At 41.7% G+C, this 17,937-nt stretch overlaps 1 protein-coding gene across 1 annotated transcript in view; it reads right to left on the bottom strand.

The window, feature by feature from the left end:
- Positions 1–14,387: 14,387 nt before the first annotated feature.
- Positions 14,388–17,937, bottom strand: part of SRRD (SRR1 domain containing) — a 181,355-nt gene continuing 177,805 nt past the window's right edge. Inside the window, exon 5 of the mRNA XM_044069737.1 lies at positions 14,388–17,137. Coding sequence (XP_043925672.1) covers positions 16,949–17,137 — 189 coding nt within the window. The 3' untranslated portion in view covers positions 14,388–16,948. The remainder of the gene's footprint in view (positions 17,138–17,937) is intronic.

The raw sequence follows: 17,937 nt of genomic DNA, 5'->3' as shown, positions 1-17,937 counted from the left end.
GTTGGAAAAATTGAGACAAAAATTCTAATACTGCTGGAACAGGAGGGGTAAAGGGATCCAAATTTCTCTGAAAACCCAAATGGAAAAATGCTTCCATTTACTATGGTACACCTTTCTGGTAGAGGACTTGTGTGCCGCCACCAAAATGGACTTAACGGGGGAAGAGAGGCTGGGAGTCCTGGAAATTAATGGAACTGGACTAACCAAGCAGTAAGCTTGAGGCTGTCCAGATTTGGGGGAGGAATTCCCAAGGGATGACAAATGAGATCCAGAATGGGATCCAATATCCAGGGCAGAGCTACTAGATGAGACCGTAGGCAAGGGAACCAAACTCGACGAGGCCAGAATGAGGATAATCCTGCTCCCCACATGCCAAGCTTTCTACAAGAATATTGTCATGAGAGGTAGCGGGGGATACGCATAAAGAAGACCAGGTGGCCAAGCATGGACAAGAGCGCCTCTGGGGGCTTCCTCCATGAGAAGGAATTAGAGTGAAAAACTCGCTGCACTTCACATTGGACGGCGATGCGAATAGATCACAGCAAGGCTGACCCCACTTGAAGATCTGTTCTGCTACAAAAGGGTTCAGAGACCACTCATAGGGCAGAAGTATAGTCCTGCTCAGTTTGTCCGCTAAAATGTTGGACCAACCTGGGATGTGCTTTGCTTTCAGAAAACGGTTGGTGGAGATCGCCCATTCCCACACTCTCATGGCCTCGAGACAAAGTGGGTAGGACCTGGTTCCCCCCTGTTTGTTGATATGCCAGACCTCTGACATAATGTCTGACTGAATCGCAATAGTTCCCAGAGGAAGAGATGCATGAAGGGCCTGCAACGCTAAAAGGACTGCCCTCATCTCCAGAACATTGATATGCAGAACGTACTCTTTCACAAGGTCTTGCTGATGCCTAATCACGTGGGCCATATAGTTCAGCACCCTTATGGCAAAGGTATCTGAAGCATATGTCCGCTTTCCGAGTCGATCCATTGCCCTAGACTCCTTGTCCAGAGGATGGACCGAGGAACTCTCCTGCGGCTTTTTGGTGGCCACTGCCGCAGCCGCCACCATGGCATCAACTGGGGAACCTTTACTCTATGCAGGCTTGTCAGTAGGAGGGCTCAACACTTTATATGGCTGTTTTGGTATTGGCTCTACAGTGTCCAGTTCCTTCCAAGCTCTGGTGGTAATGAGGTCCACCAGAGGATCGGCCGGGGTGACACCCAAGAGGTAGATGGGCCTGCATCGAATGTCTCCAGGAATACCGACTCGCTTTTGGGCGGACCAGCCTCCCCTCTGGCAGAGGATTTTCATTACATCTCCAAAGGAGACATCTTTGGGAGGTGAGCTGGGGGAGCCTTCCAGTCGGTATCCTCAGTGAGAGACTCTGGGGGGGGGGGGTCCATGTGCCTCCTCTTGCACTGGCATTTGCGAGGGACCTCCTCGGGGGGTGGTCTCCAGGGAGGGCTCGCAAACAGTTTTGTATTCCTCAAGGGGAACCATCTTTGGCATATCAGACACAGGCTGTCCCTGGGAGGACTGGATGACAGAAGACATACTCAACTGCAAGGGAGCAGGCCGAACTTTGAGGAAAGAGTGAGGGGTCTCGATCCTCCTGAGAGAACCTTCTCCACAACGAAGGCCGAAGGGGAACCGGCTTCCCTGAAACTGGTAGGATGAGTAGCCGTTCCCCTTGGATCTGACGAAGGGACCAGAGCCAAGCCCGGAACAGTCGAGCCTAGAGGGATGGTATGTCCTGACCACAATGGAGCCAATGACACACTCATCCCCTCGGATCCAATACCCAGATCATGGCTCTGAGAGCTCGGATCAGACAAACTCAAGGGCATGGCCAGCATCAAGGTTGGAGGAACCATTGGCGCCGACCCCCTGACTCCGGGGCTCCTCAGATCCAGGGACTCCGAAACCCAGGGATGGATCAAAGAAGGAGCTATCGGGGTGAACATCTGAGCCGAACTCCCCGCTCCGGTGGGAGGGGGACCCAGCAACACTCCCATCTGCAATTGAGTCTGCAAGAACCTTCTCATCATCCGGTCCATGTCAGCTTCAGAAAGGCTTCTTGTGGATCTGGAGGACTCCACCAACACCGGCCGGAAGGGCCGATGCGAGGACGACCTCGAAGTGGGCCGAACCTCTTCCTCTGGCTCCGGGGTGCATCTAGGAGAACAGAGCCGAGGGGAAGATGGCCTTGGAACCTTTGCTGGTGTAGAGACCACTTTAGCAGTGGGGACCGACGGGTCCGCTGGTCTCTTACAACCCCTCTCCTTGTCTCTCTCTCTCTCTCCCTTTCTTTTTCTATGTGCTTCTCCTTCCTGGCCTCTTTATCACCCTGTTTAGAGGTGGGAGTGTGAGTCCCGGACAGGGAAGGAGGACCAGAAACTGGTACAGCCACAGCTGTGGCCGAAGAAGCCGCCGATTCTGCTGGAGAAGACCAGCCAGAATCAACTTGGCCCTGCAATCCTGCAGAGCCAGAAGGTTAAAGGCCACACAAATTTTGCAGCCCAAGGTAAGGTGAGGAACCCCTAAACACATGACACACAGAGTGTGACCATCGGCCGGTGACAGCTTATGGCCACACTCTGTGCATTTAGAGAAAGTCGCCTTCTGGGAGTCCGACATAGCCACCCCGCAACAAGCAAAGGCTAACTAGGAACTTAGTTAATGTGCACACACATACACACCAAGGGCGGGAAGGGGAGGCCTACACTAAAACAAAGTTTACAACTCTAAACTATTTTTGTTGTTGAAAACCATGGGGAGGAAGAAAAGGGGGAAAACCTAACCACGCACACACATTTAGATCGCACAATTAAAGTTAGACCAAAAAGATCTCATTCTACCTGCCTGGAGCTCGAGATCATGTCTTGGCGAAGCCGTGTAAAATGAGATCTGAGGGTTGGAAGAAGGTTGCAGTGTAGTATGGGTAAGTGGTGGAGCTTGGAAAGCTGCTGGCTCAGATCCGTATCGGATTCGAAACCCACAGGTTGATGATCAAATGAAGTTAACTACTTCAGATTTACATTTTTCCCCTTGTGTTGTAAAGTTTATTTATGTTGGGGAACAACCATGGTAGTTTGTTTTTGAATTTATCATTACATTTTGCTCTGTACATTTGTCTAGGTGGGCAGAGAACTCCTTTGTGATGCTGCCTGCTGTGTTAGCACCGTAACTGAAATTTGAAACCACATCATAGAATTGGAAGATGTTAGTAAGTTTAGAATCCTTGATATTTGCTAGAAGGGCTTTATGGCTTTTGAAGGTGAATGTTACAAGTTTGTGGTCTGACTTAACAGTGGAAGGAGATATGAGCGACTATATTTTGTTAGGACCCAATCAAAATATTATTTCCTCTAGTGGTTTTGAACTATTTGTTCCAAGGAGTTTGTGTTTATTAAGTCTAAGAACTTCCAGGCATACCTTGCAATTGATAAATCAGTAGCCCAGTTTACTGAGGCATAGTTAGTCTCCCAATATAATATGACTTTTTGTTAATAGGGAGTTCATTGAATACATTTAGAATGATTGTGATCATTAGGGGATATGCAGGATACTCCTAACGGACTGTATGTTGATAATCTTTCCTGTTTAGAGTAATATGGAATTCTATGAGCTCAATTTGTAGGTCTGTCAGAATCTGCCTGGGTTGATATGAACTGTGATGCCTGTGCATTGGCCCAGTAATCAAGGAGCCTCAATCCTCACCACTAAAACCAGTGAGGGGTGTCCATTTAGGGAAAGGATAATAAATGCACACACAGTAAAGTACAATTTCCCTTAGCAGCACACAGAGATCACAATCAGTCTGGGACTGGTTTCTCCCTTTCTCTCCAGGTCCCCAATAAGACTCCCCATTGGCACAGCTATAGGGCCCAGATATCACCCTAGTGGGCATGCTAAAACCTCCAGCACCCTCTCTGTCCAACCTGTGCTTAGTGTCCCTGCCCAAGTAGCTGACACACACACTTTGAGATAAGAATTACATACAACCACACAGACACTCCTGAGGAAGGCTACAAGTTCTCCAGCTGTGCTCCTTTTCTGTCCAGTCTAAAAGGTAGCACCAGGTGCCACCACACACTAATATCAGCTACTCAAAGGCCTTTCTGAAAGGGTGTCCAATTGTTACTGTGCAAAATTATTATCCAAATGGTAAGTGTGACTGAACAGTCAATGCTTATTAGAGTGACTTGGTACAGTATCACTCTATACAGGCAATGTACTCTAGAGCTTAAATTAACTCTATATAAAACAGCCACAGTTGAAAGGTTTAAAAATATTTAATAATAAAAACACAAGACAATACGTTTTGCTACACAGTGCCAGTCAAGAGTTCAGAGATCACAGAGAAATACTTAAAATAAAACAGTAGCAAAGTTCTGACATCACAGAAAAACAAACTAGTCTAATCTTCCTATTTCCTAACTATCTAAGAGAAAACAGTTCTAAATAACATATATAGAGCAAGACAGTGCTGGTGATGTTGGATGTTCTCAAGACAAAAGCTCTGATATCTCTGATTCTCTCTCTTTAAATTGATAACACAGAGCTGCTTCACATGACATCATTCTTCACACTTCTCTGGTGTTCCCAGGCTAACAGAAACTACATTTACATTCTTTACACCTGGTCAGAAACCAGAGCAATAAAGGACATTTATACATGCAAATTCTAGCCATTAGCTCTGGTCTTACAACAATAGGCAGGATGCCTTCCCTGTAGACATATTGGCTCCGAATTTTGACATCAAAGACAGTCATAAAATGCTTGACTTAGCTTTCTTACAGCAGAGTGCACTGTTGTTACATTTTTGCAGTTTAATATCCAATGCAGTCTTTTCACATTTAAGAGAACAAGCCTGTGGCTTACATTAATATTTACAAATGACAGAATTATCTACAGAATTCTATCTGGCTAGGTTGGCAGCCTTCATCTGTCTTCACATGAACCTTGACAAATATGGAAATACCACCACCATTGCCATCAGACCTGAAGGCATGGCAGATGCAAAACCCTGGTATGGCAGAAGCACTGCCTTTACAGTTAAACCATGGCTCCATAATTATAGGTTCATAGGTAGGTACTAGGCTATCTGCCCAAAGGCATTTGTATGCCTAGCCGGAATTTGTTGGCTTTCGCTGCCCCCTTAGATTAGTTCCCCGTGCCTCTGTTCAGCAGACCCATTGAAGTGATCCCTGGGGTAAACTTTCTGTTTCCCATCCACTCGTCAAGGTTTCTCTTGAAGAGGGTTAGTGAGGAGCTCTGCCTAATGTAGATTGGAATCTTGTTCCAGAGCATGGGAAGTCTGTGGGACAGGAATGTATCCCTCCAACACGTCCTATTTATTGTTGTGGTGAGGTTTAGATCCCTGGAGAGTGTGGCTCGAGGAGATATGGTTTTCTTTAGGTGGAGCATGTCCATCAATTCTGGGTTGGACATGGCCTTGTATGTCAGGCAGAGATCACCTCTGAGTAGGAGGTATGCAACAGAGTACAACTGGAGTTTCTTCAATCGAGCTGCATAGGGCATCTGTTTGAGGCCATTGATCCTCTTGGTGAGGTACTTCTATGGTCTTTCCAGCTGTTGCAGGTGTCCTGTAAGGTACATCCCAAATGGGGCGTTGTACTCTAAGATGGGTCTGATGAGTGATTACACAGACATGGATGAGTTCCAAATAGTTAGACCATGGCTCTAATTACACAAACTTGGACGTGTTCCAAATATCAAGACAGGTAATTTGTTGCTGAGACTTCTGGCATTGAGAAGAGGCACCTTAATGTGATCCAATTTCAGGTTTGATATGTTTGTTACATAAGAATGTTGATTAGCTGGACTGTGCCTAAAAAGGCACTATGGTGAAGGCAAAGACCTTAGCCAGTATGCAGAAACTTGGAATGAGAGAGGCAGACCATCACTTGCAACCGAAGTTGGGTTGTTGAACATCTCAGCTCAAATTGACACATACGGATTCCCCCCTGGAATAAAAACATTTATTTAGCCAATTATCTTTTCTTTGTACCTATATCTCATTCTTGGAGAAGGAAGGATCCCAGTCAGAAACACAGTCTTTCTTGCATTTATCACATGTATGGAGAGTTCTGGTATGTCCATCCCATAGGGACCATCATGATGTCATAGTCATATCTGTTAGATGAAAAGGTCTTTAGAGTCCTTGTGATGCCAGATCTCGGAGCACCTGCAAAACAACTAACTTATCATTACCCTATCCTTATTCAGTCCTGTGTGTGAAGAATATAAGTTTCGAGTCATCCATCATTAAGACATTTTTTTTTTAATACAGTAATTTGGACTAATAGATTTGAAGTGATTTGACTCTTGGTTACTCTCTGCTGTAGTTGCGCATGAAGGAAATTAAGAGTTGGATATTTGCTGAGACCTTGTCTTGTTAGTTCTAAGAGGCTCTGGTAAAGATTTTTTACAACCTTGGCATAATCCATTTTAATATAATTATGTTTGGATTGTGGTGGAGTCATATGCTGTTTCCAAACCATGTTTAATGGGAGATTGAAGCCTCCAGATTATTTGCACCTCTCACAGACAGAATTATTTGTGCTGAGTATGATTCCATTGACTTTGAGCCTATGGCAGTTTCTACACTGTTTGAGCATATCCACTGCAGAGAGGCTGGCAAAAAGGAAACAAGCAGGCTGACCTTCCATTTTTGTCCAGTGATTTGGAGAAATTAGTTAAGAGGAACAAAGAATAAACTATATGCAACCAAAAAAAAGATGATTTCACAGAGTTTAATTTCCTAATAATTTTACTAAGAACTGCCACAGAAGGTAGACTTATTACCTGTCACAGATGCTTATCAAATACAGGGTGCTACTTTGTGGCATGCTGCATTATATTCAGTTTCTGTTAGGGGAGCTATACAACTTCTTTTCAGGGGGAGGAATGCAGTACAAGCTCCACAAACACTGTATTTGACAAAGGTATATATTCCTGGACATAGACTAAAATGGTCACTTGAGACAAGTGCTCTAACCCAGTTAACAAATTTAAATATAATAAATTAAAACAAAACAACCAAATATCAAAATTTACAAAATCGACCACAAAGCATTTACTTTGAAAATGTTGACATGCTACTACATGTGCCGAGGAACAATTTCGGTGCAAACAAAAATTCAACTAAAATATGATAAAACATTGTTTTTGTAGGGAGCAAGCCTCCCTACTCCTCCTATACCCCCTGCTAATTATATATACTAACTCAATGTTTTCACAATTTCAAGGAAAGGGCATATTGCCCTATGCCAAGAATTGTGCAATCTCAGACACCTGTTGACCATCCAGAGATAAAGTCAACAAATGTCAGTGGTGTATCATATCTATATAGGTGTAGGGCACTAGATCAAATGTGCACCTACACCTGTTTGATCAACACCATATAGTCAATGCAAACAGCTGGCCGACAGGTTGTAAGATCAACAATTCCTGGTAGAGGAATATTCCATTTTCCTTTCCCTAGGGATTGCGCAATGTCAGAGTTAGTATATGTAATTAGCAGGGAGTGTGGGGGTGCAGGAGGGCTTGTCTCCCTGCAAAAGCAATTGCCTTTGGTTTAGTATGCTCTGGGATAATTCCCAGAGCATGCACAGAAAGTACAGTTGTGTACACTTACCATAAATGTAGATGTTCGAGTGTATTCACTGTTGCAGTCATTACATTTGGGTAATCTGCTGGCAGGTTGCCCTCAGTCGAGCTGAATTCGAAAGTCTTGGGTCCTGCATCGGTTGCTGTCTTTTCTTCCATGACATCAGGTCATCTGGGGTATAAAACAAGCCGATGCCATTTTCTTTAGTTTTTCTTGGCCTAGATGTCAGGTGCCCCCAAAAAGGTAGCAAAAATATATATGTATAAAAACTATATATACATGCATCAATATAAACTTTACCTTCATCTACAAGCAAATACACCACATAGGTTGTAGAAGATACAGAAGGAAAGATAAACTCCAGAATGAAAAGGGGATGGTAGGTGAGTAACCTGGACTGCAACAGTGAATACACTCGAACATCTACATTTATGGTAAGTGTACAAAACTGTACTATGTTCTTCATGTTTCACTGTTGCAGTCATTACATTTGGGTAGAATCCCAAAGCTATGGTTGGGAGGCTGGAGCTAAACAGCATTAGGTGCAGCTATAAGGCCCTGCAGAACTGCAGTGGCAAAGCCTGCTCTAGACTTAGAGAGGCAAATGATAATGCTTTGTAAAGGTGTGAACAGAACTCCAAGTAGCACCCTCTAGAATGTCTTTGGTTGGTACTCCTCTGAGAAAGGCTGCTGAAGTAGCTACAGCTCTGGTGGAATGAGACCTAATGCCCTTGGGCACAGGTTTACCATGGTGTAAGTAGCAGAAACAAATGCAGTGGCTTATCCACTTTGAAATAGTCTGCTTTGAAATAGCCTTTCCTTCTGATCCTACAGCATATGTCACTAGTAATTGCTCAGTTTTTCTTAGAGCTTTAGTCCTGCTCAAGTAGAATCTTAGCTGTCTGTGTACGTCCAAGGAATGCAGAATTCTCTCCCCCTTGTTCTGTGGATTTGGATAAAAGGTTGGCAGATGAAACAGTTTGGTTAAGAGCCACACTGGAAACCGCCTTAGGCATAAATGTTGGATTTGTCCTCAGAGACACCCTGTCTAGGTAAAATATGATAAAAGGCTCCACAGCCATGAGGGCCTGTAGCTCTGAGACTCTTCTTGCTGAAGTAATTGCTAGTAGCAGAGCTGTTTTCTATGATAAGAACTTTATATCAGCAGTAGCAGCTGGTTCAAATGGAGGCAGGGTGAGCTTTTCCAAAACATAATTAAGGTCCCATGCACGTATTGGTGATCTTCTAGGAGACATTACATTTTTGGCTCCTCTAAGATACTGCTTTAGTAAAGGATGAGAAAAGATTGGTGGTTCTGTATTGTAATGAACTGAAATGGCAGAGGCATGGATTTTAATTGATGAGAAAGATAGGCCTTTGTCAAGCATCTCAGTCAAGTATTGTAATATCTGAGGAATATTTGGTTCTGCTGTATCAGTTCCTTGTGCTCGATTCCAAGCACAGAATTTCTTCCATTTATCAGCATACGATTTTCTAGTACTAGGCCTTCTGGCTTCCAAAATGACATCCATCACAGCTTTACTGAGAGGTGTTGTTTTGTATAACTACATGATCAGCCATGCTGCCAGGTTCAGTGTCTGGAGTTGATTGTGCAGGATCTGATTGTTTTGCTGGGACAGTAGTTGAGGTCTTTGAGGTAAGGTCCATGCTGGGTATTGAGACAAGTTCCTTAGGATTGCATACCAGTATTGGCGGAGCCAGTCCGGGACAATTAGTATCATCTTTGGTTTCTCTTGTCTGACACTTAGGAGCTTAGGAAAAAGAGGCAGAGGAGGAAAGGTGTAAACTGATAGGTTTTTCCAAATGAAGGACAGGGCATCCACTTTCCATGCTTGTCTGTGATAAGTCCTTATGCAGAATCTTTTCAATTGATAATTTTGAGGAGAGGCAAATAGATCTATGTCTGGGCTCCCCCATTTCTTTGTTATCATGCTGAAGACTTGTGGATCTAGTTTCCACTCGTGAGGATCCATAAGGTTTCTGCTTAAATCATTTGCCAGATTATTTTGTTTTCCTGGCAGGAATTGAGCTTGAAGATGTATTTGGTAAGTCAAAGCTGCGTCCCACAGTGCCATGGCTAATCTGCAAAGGGGGTATGAGTGCGTGCCCCATGCTTGTTTATATACCACATGACTGTGGTGTTGTCCATCTTTATCAGTAGTTGTCCTGGATGAAGTAAGTCCTTGAAGGCTGTCAGGGCATTTTGAACAGCTAGCATCTCTTTCTGGTTGATATGTAGATGCATTTGTTTTGGGGTCCATATGCCCTGAATGCATCTTCCTGCCATGTGGCCCCCCCAGGCATAATCTTATGCATCTGTTGTTAAGGTATGGCTGGCAGGGGGTAGAGTGAAGGCCCATCCCATGTTTTGGTGACATGCCTTTGCCCACCATAGAAACTCCTGTTGTAGGCAGGGAATGAGAGGAATCATTGTTTCCAGACTGTGACAATGTTGACTCCATAAACTTTTTAGGTACCATTGAAGCTTCCTCATATGCAGTCCTGCATATGGAATCAGTAGGATGCAGGATGCCATGAAGCCCAAAGCCTGCAGAATTTGTCTTGCAGATAACTAGGTTTTTGTTGCCATCAATCTGAAGTAAGTAGTCAGTTGCCTTTGCTTGTCTGGCGTGAGGTGAGGTAAGCCATCTGGGCAGTTGTATTCAAGCTTGCACCCAGGAATGTTATCTTTTGAGAGGGTACCAGTTGTGATTTATTTTCATTTATTGTGTACTCAAGGCATGTTAGAAGCCTTTTCACACACGCCAGGTGTTGAAGAATGTCCTTGTTCTCTGCCTGAATGAGACAGTCGTCCAAGTAAGGATATATTTGTATACTTCTTTGTCTGCAAAATGCAATTACTGGTGCCAGGCACTTTGTAAAGACCCTGGGTGCAGTAGATAAGCCAAAGGGCAGTGCAGAGAATTGGTAATGCATTAAGCCAGCCTTGAATCTGAGGTATCTTCTGCATGATTGCCTTATTGGGACATGCAGATATGCCTCTTTTAGGTCTAAGGTCACCAGCCAAGCATTCTTGCCCAGCATGGGCAGAAGCTGCTGCAAAGTCAGCATTTTGAATTTTGGAATGTCCAGGTATGTGTTCAAAATTGATAAACCCAGTAATGGCCGCCAGGCCTTGTCCTTTCTGGGTACCAAGAACAGTCGAGTAAAAACCTTGCTCTTTTTCCTCTTCTGGTATTGGCTGAATGGCCTCCATATCCATGAGGGATGTAACCTGTTTCTGTGCCTATGCCCATTGATTTTTTGGCAGAACTGGCCAACAGTTTGCCATTGGCAGAGTATGGAAATGGACTCTGTATCCCTGTGATACTATGTTTAGCACCCACTTGTCCTGGTTAACTGCCAATTTTGAGCAAAAAGTGCTAATTTCCCCCCTAAGGGTGCTTCCAAAAGATAAGTGCTTGGTGAAGGCAGAGGGAAGTCATTGGGACTGTTTTCTGTAGATTTGTGCTTTATCGCCTCCAGATTTGGAGGTAGAAGCACCCCCATTGCTTTGACCTGTATGAATCTTGTGCCTGGTATCTGGAACCCTTAGGGCATCTGGATTTGCCCCTTTGAGATCTGTCTGACGCTGGAAAGGACCAATTTTTTCTAGGCCTGTGTCTACTGAATCTTGGTGGCTGCACTTGTAAGAAGTCTTTTACAGTTTGCATAGACTTAGCTTTGTCTTCCATTTTCTTTAAAACCTCTTCTGCCTTAATACCAAACAGAGTATCATGCTGTAAAGGTGCATCTAGTAATTTAGCTTTAACATGATCAGACAAATTTTGTTCCTTTAGCCAGGCATGCCTCCTAATCACAGATCCAGTAACTACGACCCTGCAGGAGGCCTCTAAGGAATCAAAACCACATTGCAAAGTATGCTTTCCAACCTGTTCAGCTGCATGCAATAATTCCTGCAATTCTTTATTTTCTGCACATTCAGAAATCAACATAATTTTCTGTTTCAGCAATCCCATAACATGTTGTTGATATTTGAGCATATGAAACTGGCAGTTTAAGGCCCTAATTGCCAAGGTTGCAGATGTATAAACCTTTTTTCCCTATCTATCCAGTGCCCTTGAATCTCTGTCAGAGGGGGTAGGATTTTTTGCTGTTGAAGCCTTAACTCCCTTTGGACCCTGTGAAATAGTTTCAGGATCAGTAGTAGGGTTTCTAAATAAAAATTTCTGTGAGTCAGGGACCCTGTAATATCTGTCAGGCTTGCTGGGAGCAGGAGGTAAGGAGTCAGGGGTAAAGCTTGACTCCGAAAACACATCATCCACAATGTCTAAAACAGGGGGAATGGCTAAAGGCCTGTGCTGAAGGAGAAGAAGGAAATCCCTGAGCCTCTTTTTTGATTCTGAGAAATCTTGACTCTCCCAGTGGAAAATGCTCCCTCAAAGTATGCAAGGTTTATCCAAATGAATAATCCTCAGGAGGTGATGCAGATGGTATAGACTCCTCTGCATCAGAATCCTTATAGGGAAGTATAGATAATTCCTGATCAGAAGAGGAATCAAAAGAAATAGAAACCTGATCTGAAGATTCATAATCAGTGTCTTGCCTAGGCCTCTTATCTGGAGGGGGATGGGTACCCCTGATCAAGGTAATAAGGTCTTCGGCCATTTTGATCATCTGTTTTTTAGGCATAGAGGCCTGTGCACATGCTCATGCATCAGTTTTTTAGTTTTAGAAGTTGCTTTTTCTTTGGTTTTGCAGCTGTTGTCGGTTTGATATAAAAATGTTGAGGCCTGAATACACTCTCAGAAGCCAGTGCCTGCTCAGCGGCTCCGGACCCATCAGAGGGAGATACATCTGTGGGTCCAATACTTTGAGTATCTCGCGGCATGCCTGACTCCACGTGGGTGTCGGTAGGGGCCTGCGACTTGAAAGTAGTGGGTATCAGCGGCTGCGAAAGCACCTGAGTACCCGGCGAACCAGCGACTGGCTTAGGAGAAGCTTTGTCGTCAGTTTTGGACCTCTACTGTCTCTCTCTGTCCTTTTCTTTGCGTTTTTTATGTACTCTGGTAGTCGGACTGCTATCCAACGACAATTCTAGGTAGTTAAATCTGTTTCCAAAATACTTTGAGGCAAAAATATACAAACGCTTAATAGTGCGTTAGTTAAATCTAGCACAAAACCAACAGCCAAGCACGTTGTGATCAGGGCCTAGGCAAGGAATACAGTATAAATGGAAAACCTTATGAGGTATTTGCTTCCACAAGTAATACAATTATTAACTTTTTCTGACATCGGTATGGAGCAAGAAAAAAGTTTCCCCAACGGGGTACTTAGCTTTAGTGAAGACTTTGGTTCTGAAACTCAAACTTGAATATTTCAGGAGTCGGCCAACCGACACTTGCGAAATGCTTCTGCTTCAGGCACCACACGGCAAGAAAGACTAAAGAAAATGGCATCAGCAGCTTGTTTTATACCCCTGACGTCATGGAAGAGGAGACAGCAACTGACGCAGGACCCAAGACTTTGTAATTCAGGCCGATTGAGGGCAAGCTGCCAGCAGATTACCCAAATGTAATGACTGCAACAGTGAAACACGAAGAACATCGTGTTGGGTTTAGTTGTTTTGTTTTTATACTAATCATCTGAATATCGGTGTAGTTGCACCCATATAGCTAGACAAACTTAGATATATGGGTGCTCTGCTGTTGGTGAATTTGAGTTTAAAATAAATGGCTCTAAAATTTGTTGTTGTGTCTTTCGGCTTTTCCCAGTTAGGGGTCGCCACAAATAAATTTTAATAATAACACAATATTTAAAACCAATATCAAAGTAACTGGTAAGTGCTTTTGTTTGAAATAAACTTCATCAGACCAAGTTAAAAAAAACTACTCACATATCTTAAATAACATAATAAAACCACATGATCACTTCCATCATTGTCTTAACCCCTTCCTTTTCAGTACAATTTTAAAGTTTTATTTGTCATTAATACCAGAGAAAACACAAGAATTCATTTTAACTTGCCAACAATATTCCTTCCTGTCAAGATCATCCTCAGCATCCCACTTATATTCATAATTTACAACCTGATCTATCACTGTAAAAGAAAACTTTTTAATTATACTTTCTTGTGCATGACATGAAAAAAAATGTTTGGCCAAAGCATTATTATATTTCTTGTCTATATCGCTTCTTAAATGCTCATAGATCCTAGAATGCAAACATCTTTTAGTTCTCCCTATGTAAAAAGCCGGACACAACTCGCATAACCCTAAATACACTATATATTTGGATTTACAATCAAAATATCTACATCAAACACATCATTTCTAGCTTAAATTTTAATGTGTGTACAATAATTGCAGCTCCCACACCTAAACATCTCTTTGGAAACATTGCCACTAAACAGGGTCTATATTGAATTAATGAAAATCCTCTTGTGCGAATACGTAAAGATCGACATGTATACAGCGATGCGGCAGAAGAGCGAATGTCCAGAACCACGAAGATCCGAAGATCGAACTGCCATAGTTGTCCATGGCAGTAGGTGATTTCCTTATCTAGTATAGCTCCCTAAGGTAAGTGTGTGATAGTTACTGACCTTAGGGTTAGGGTGCAGGTTAAGGTAAGTGCATATGTAGTGGTATGCTTAAATTAGATGTTAGGGTTAGAAATAGGGTTAAGTTTAGTGTATATATAGTAATGTAGTTGAGTAACAGAGTATATACAGTAATTTTTTTTTTAGATTTCGGGTGTTGTTTTTTATAGTTAGATGTATTTGTGTGTCATGTAGGTTTTATTAGGATATGGGATATGTATGTGAAATGTAGGTATGGGTATAGTGTGTTTTTTTTATTTTGTTTGGGTAGACAGTATGTAGCGGGAGGTGGAGTTGGCCAACTATGGGGATTCGACGTTTTGTATTTCACGGTTTTGTACGTTCGCTGTCTTTGTGTATCACTGTTTATGTGTCGATGTTTACTTATTCGTGCAAGAAGATTTTCAGTAATTCAATATTCTTTTAATTTTTTCCCCCCCTAGTGACAAAGACAGGCACCTTACCTATAACTTTGTGAATATCCAGAAAATTTGTCAAAAATTTCCAATTCTTATTCACTATCTGCCTAATACTTTTCTCATCCACTGAATTATTCAGCATGCATGTCAGTGAATAATCTTTCTTACACTCATTCCCATTGACATTAATGTTATCTATATTATCTCTTTGTGAAGTCACCTTATTAAAAACCTCATCAATCATATCAACTGGATATCCTCTGTTAATAAACCTGTCTTTTAAAACTTCACATTCAGTCTTAAAAAAATTACTGTCCTCTGTCAGCCTACTTATCCGATCAAACTGGCTATTTACAATATTATTTTTTAATCTAACATTGTGCATACTGTCATAATGTAAATAGCTATTGCTTTGTATTGGCTTTTTGTAAATTTTAGTGCTTAACTTATTGCTGATCTTATATACATTCAAATCTAAAAAAAATAATGGACTTTTTGTCAAAATGAAATGTAAATTTCAAAATATTAGACACTGAATTTAAGTAATCCATAAAAATACGAAGGGCTGTCTCAATTCCCTGCCAAACAAAAAACAAATCATCTTATTTGACTTTTATTTATTGTCTAGAATTTGAGTTTTAGTTGACCTCTGTTTTATTAGTTCAGTTTGGTTGACAAAACAGATGGTCATCTGTTGTACGAGTTTGCCCTTTCCTGGGGACTGTACGATCTCGGAATTGGAATAAATAACTAGCAGGGTCCGTTACAAAAAAAAAATGTAGTCGAGTTTGATGGTCCAAAGTTAATCCTCATTTAAATGTGTAGAAATGTGTCAATATTAATATGTCAATGTTAGTACTGACATTTAGTGGTTTTAATTTGGAGCACTTGATAGAAGTGTGTGTGTGTGTGTGTATTCAAGCATTCACATACTTCAGTGTAAAGGGCTTGCTTCACTCACAGCTGACTTGAGTTGGTGAAACCTATATTTGTTGTAGTGAAGCAAGCCTTTTCCAATAAAGTTCTTAAATGACTTTTGTGCTGGAGGGTTTTTTTTTTTTTTTTTTTGCGCCTTGGATTATATATTTTTTCTAAGCACTAGGGTGCTGTTTGTACGTCAACACTTATTTAAAAAAAACAATGCTTTTGCATCCCTCAAAACATGCACACTCAGCATCTCTAAATATACTCACTACAAGTTTGCACAATAGTGGAGAAAACAGCAACTCCCTTAAATCTACCACTGTGTGATTTTATGAACAGTAACTGTCATATTCATAAGCAACATGTTTTTTGAAGGTGGACAAAGTACAGTCGTGAACACTTACCATAAATGTAGAGCGAACGTCCAGAACCGCGAAGATCGAACTGCCATAGTTGTCCACGGCAGTAAGTGATTTCCTTATCCGGTATAGCTCCCTAAGGTAAGTGTGCGATAGTTACTGACCTTAGGGTTAGGGTGCGGGTTAAGGTAAGTGCATATATAGTGGTATGTTTAACTTAGACGTTAGGGTTAGAAATAGGGTTAAGTTTAGTATATATATATATATATATATATATATATATATATATATATATAGTAATGTAGTTGAGTAGCGGAGTATATACGGTAATATTTTTTTTACTTTTCAGGTGTTGTTTTTTTATAGTTAGATGTATTTGTGTGCCATGTAGGTTTTATTAGGATATGGGATATGTAGGCGAGATGTAGGTATGGGTATTGTGTGTTTTTTTTATTTTGTTTGAGTAGACAGTATGTAGCGGGAGGTGGAGTTGGCAAACTATCGGGATACGACATTTTGTATTTCGCTATGTTGTACGTTCGCTGTCCTTGCGTATCGCTGTTTATGTGTCGATGTTTACTTATTCATGCAAGAGGATTTTCAGTAATTCAATACAGACTCCTTGCTGGGATTCTCAACCAATGTTACAACAGAAAATATTAATCAAAGTTCTTACAAAAGATCTCAGAATACAAAATTCTAACTAAAATCATTACAGTATAAAATATGGTATTACCCGCTGGAAATCAAGGCATCCGGCAACATTGATAGAAGCCACATGGAACACATGGTTCTAAGTTAATACATCTGAACAAATAAGAACAAAGACAGATACTGTACATCATCTTAATTTCAATTTTCACAAATTCATCTGCTGTCTGAAGCCATTCACAAGACAGTTCACCAAATGTCAGGTTTAGCTCCCCAGGCTGCTGCCAGAATCCTCTTACAATGTATATTAATGGAAAACAGGGTTCCAGAATTCTCTTTCAGCGCAAGTTAAAACTGAATGTAGTCCCAGGAATCTCACTTCTTTGTTCTAATGATCTCTAGGTCTTCAATATGCTCATAAGATGGCTCAGCTGGGGAGTCCCAAAACGTTCTGGGATAGTCCATAAGTTTCTTATAAGGAAACCAGTGAACAGAGGTGTCATTGAATACATCTAGGTATCTTGTGCTACTAGGCAATGGAACTTCTTCAGTGAACTGCAAGATCTGTAAGATAGTGTTAAGGGCAAGCATTTCTGATGCAAATACAACTTGAATAAAAATACCAGAAAATCTCAACTATTTCTGTGTTTAAAATGCAATAAATTGGATGTAACTGCTTAGATGCAATCTTTATAGTGAGATTAAAAGACATGTTTCCGGTTCATTAAATGGTTACCTCACAAACTGCAACTGGCAGCCATCCATGGTCATTCTTCCCATCATGCCACAGTCTTCATGGTTTCTTTCCCTTAATCTTTTTTTTTTTTTTTTTAATTTTCTAGTAGTCTTTATTCGGTGCTGTTTAATGGGTAGTGCTCTGATCACAAAGGACCAATTTCAGGCATGACCTGAATGAATACAATCACAACAATTACAAAGCAAACAGATAGTAACAGACATTATTAAAAAGAGAAGTGGACACATTTATATGAAAACTATATGTAATATGTATAAAGCTGAAAGCTGTAAACAAAAGGTCCATACGCAAGATCTTATGTTGAATATGGAAAGTAGGAAAGCTCAATGAGTTTAAAGTTTGGAAGAAAGTAAAAGAAGCGGAGAGTGAGGGATGAGTGATGTGTAACTACAGTGTGCCTTAATGCCTCAAAAGAGACATTATATGTTATACTGTAACAAGACGTTATGTACTCACCATAATGTTCGATACATGTAGTCCATCTCGCCTCACATTCTTACTCGTGGGTTCGGAGCCGAACCTTGGCTCCGACTCGGCCATACTCTAGCTCAAAGTCTTTCAACTGGCTGGGCTAAGAGGTATCCCCATGCTGCACTGCTCCCTTTCC

The sequence above is a fragment of the Protopterus annectens genome, chromosome 4.part0, assembly GCF_019279795.1.
Source record: "Protopterus annectens isolate FY-2018-M chromosome 4.part0, PAN1.0, whole genome shotgun sequence".
In the NCBI taxonomy this organism is placed as follows: domain Eukaryota; kingdom Metazoa; phylum Chordata; order Ceratodontiformes; family Protopteridae; genus Protopterus; species Protopterus annectens.
This window is presented reverse-complemented; position numbering and strand designations above follow the sequence as displayed.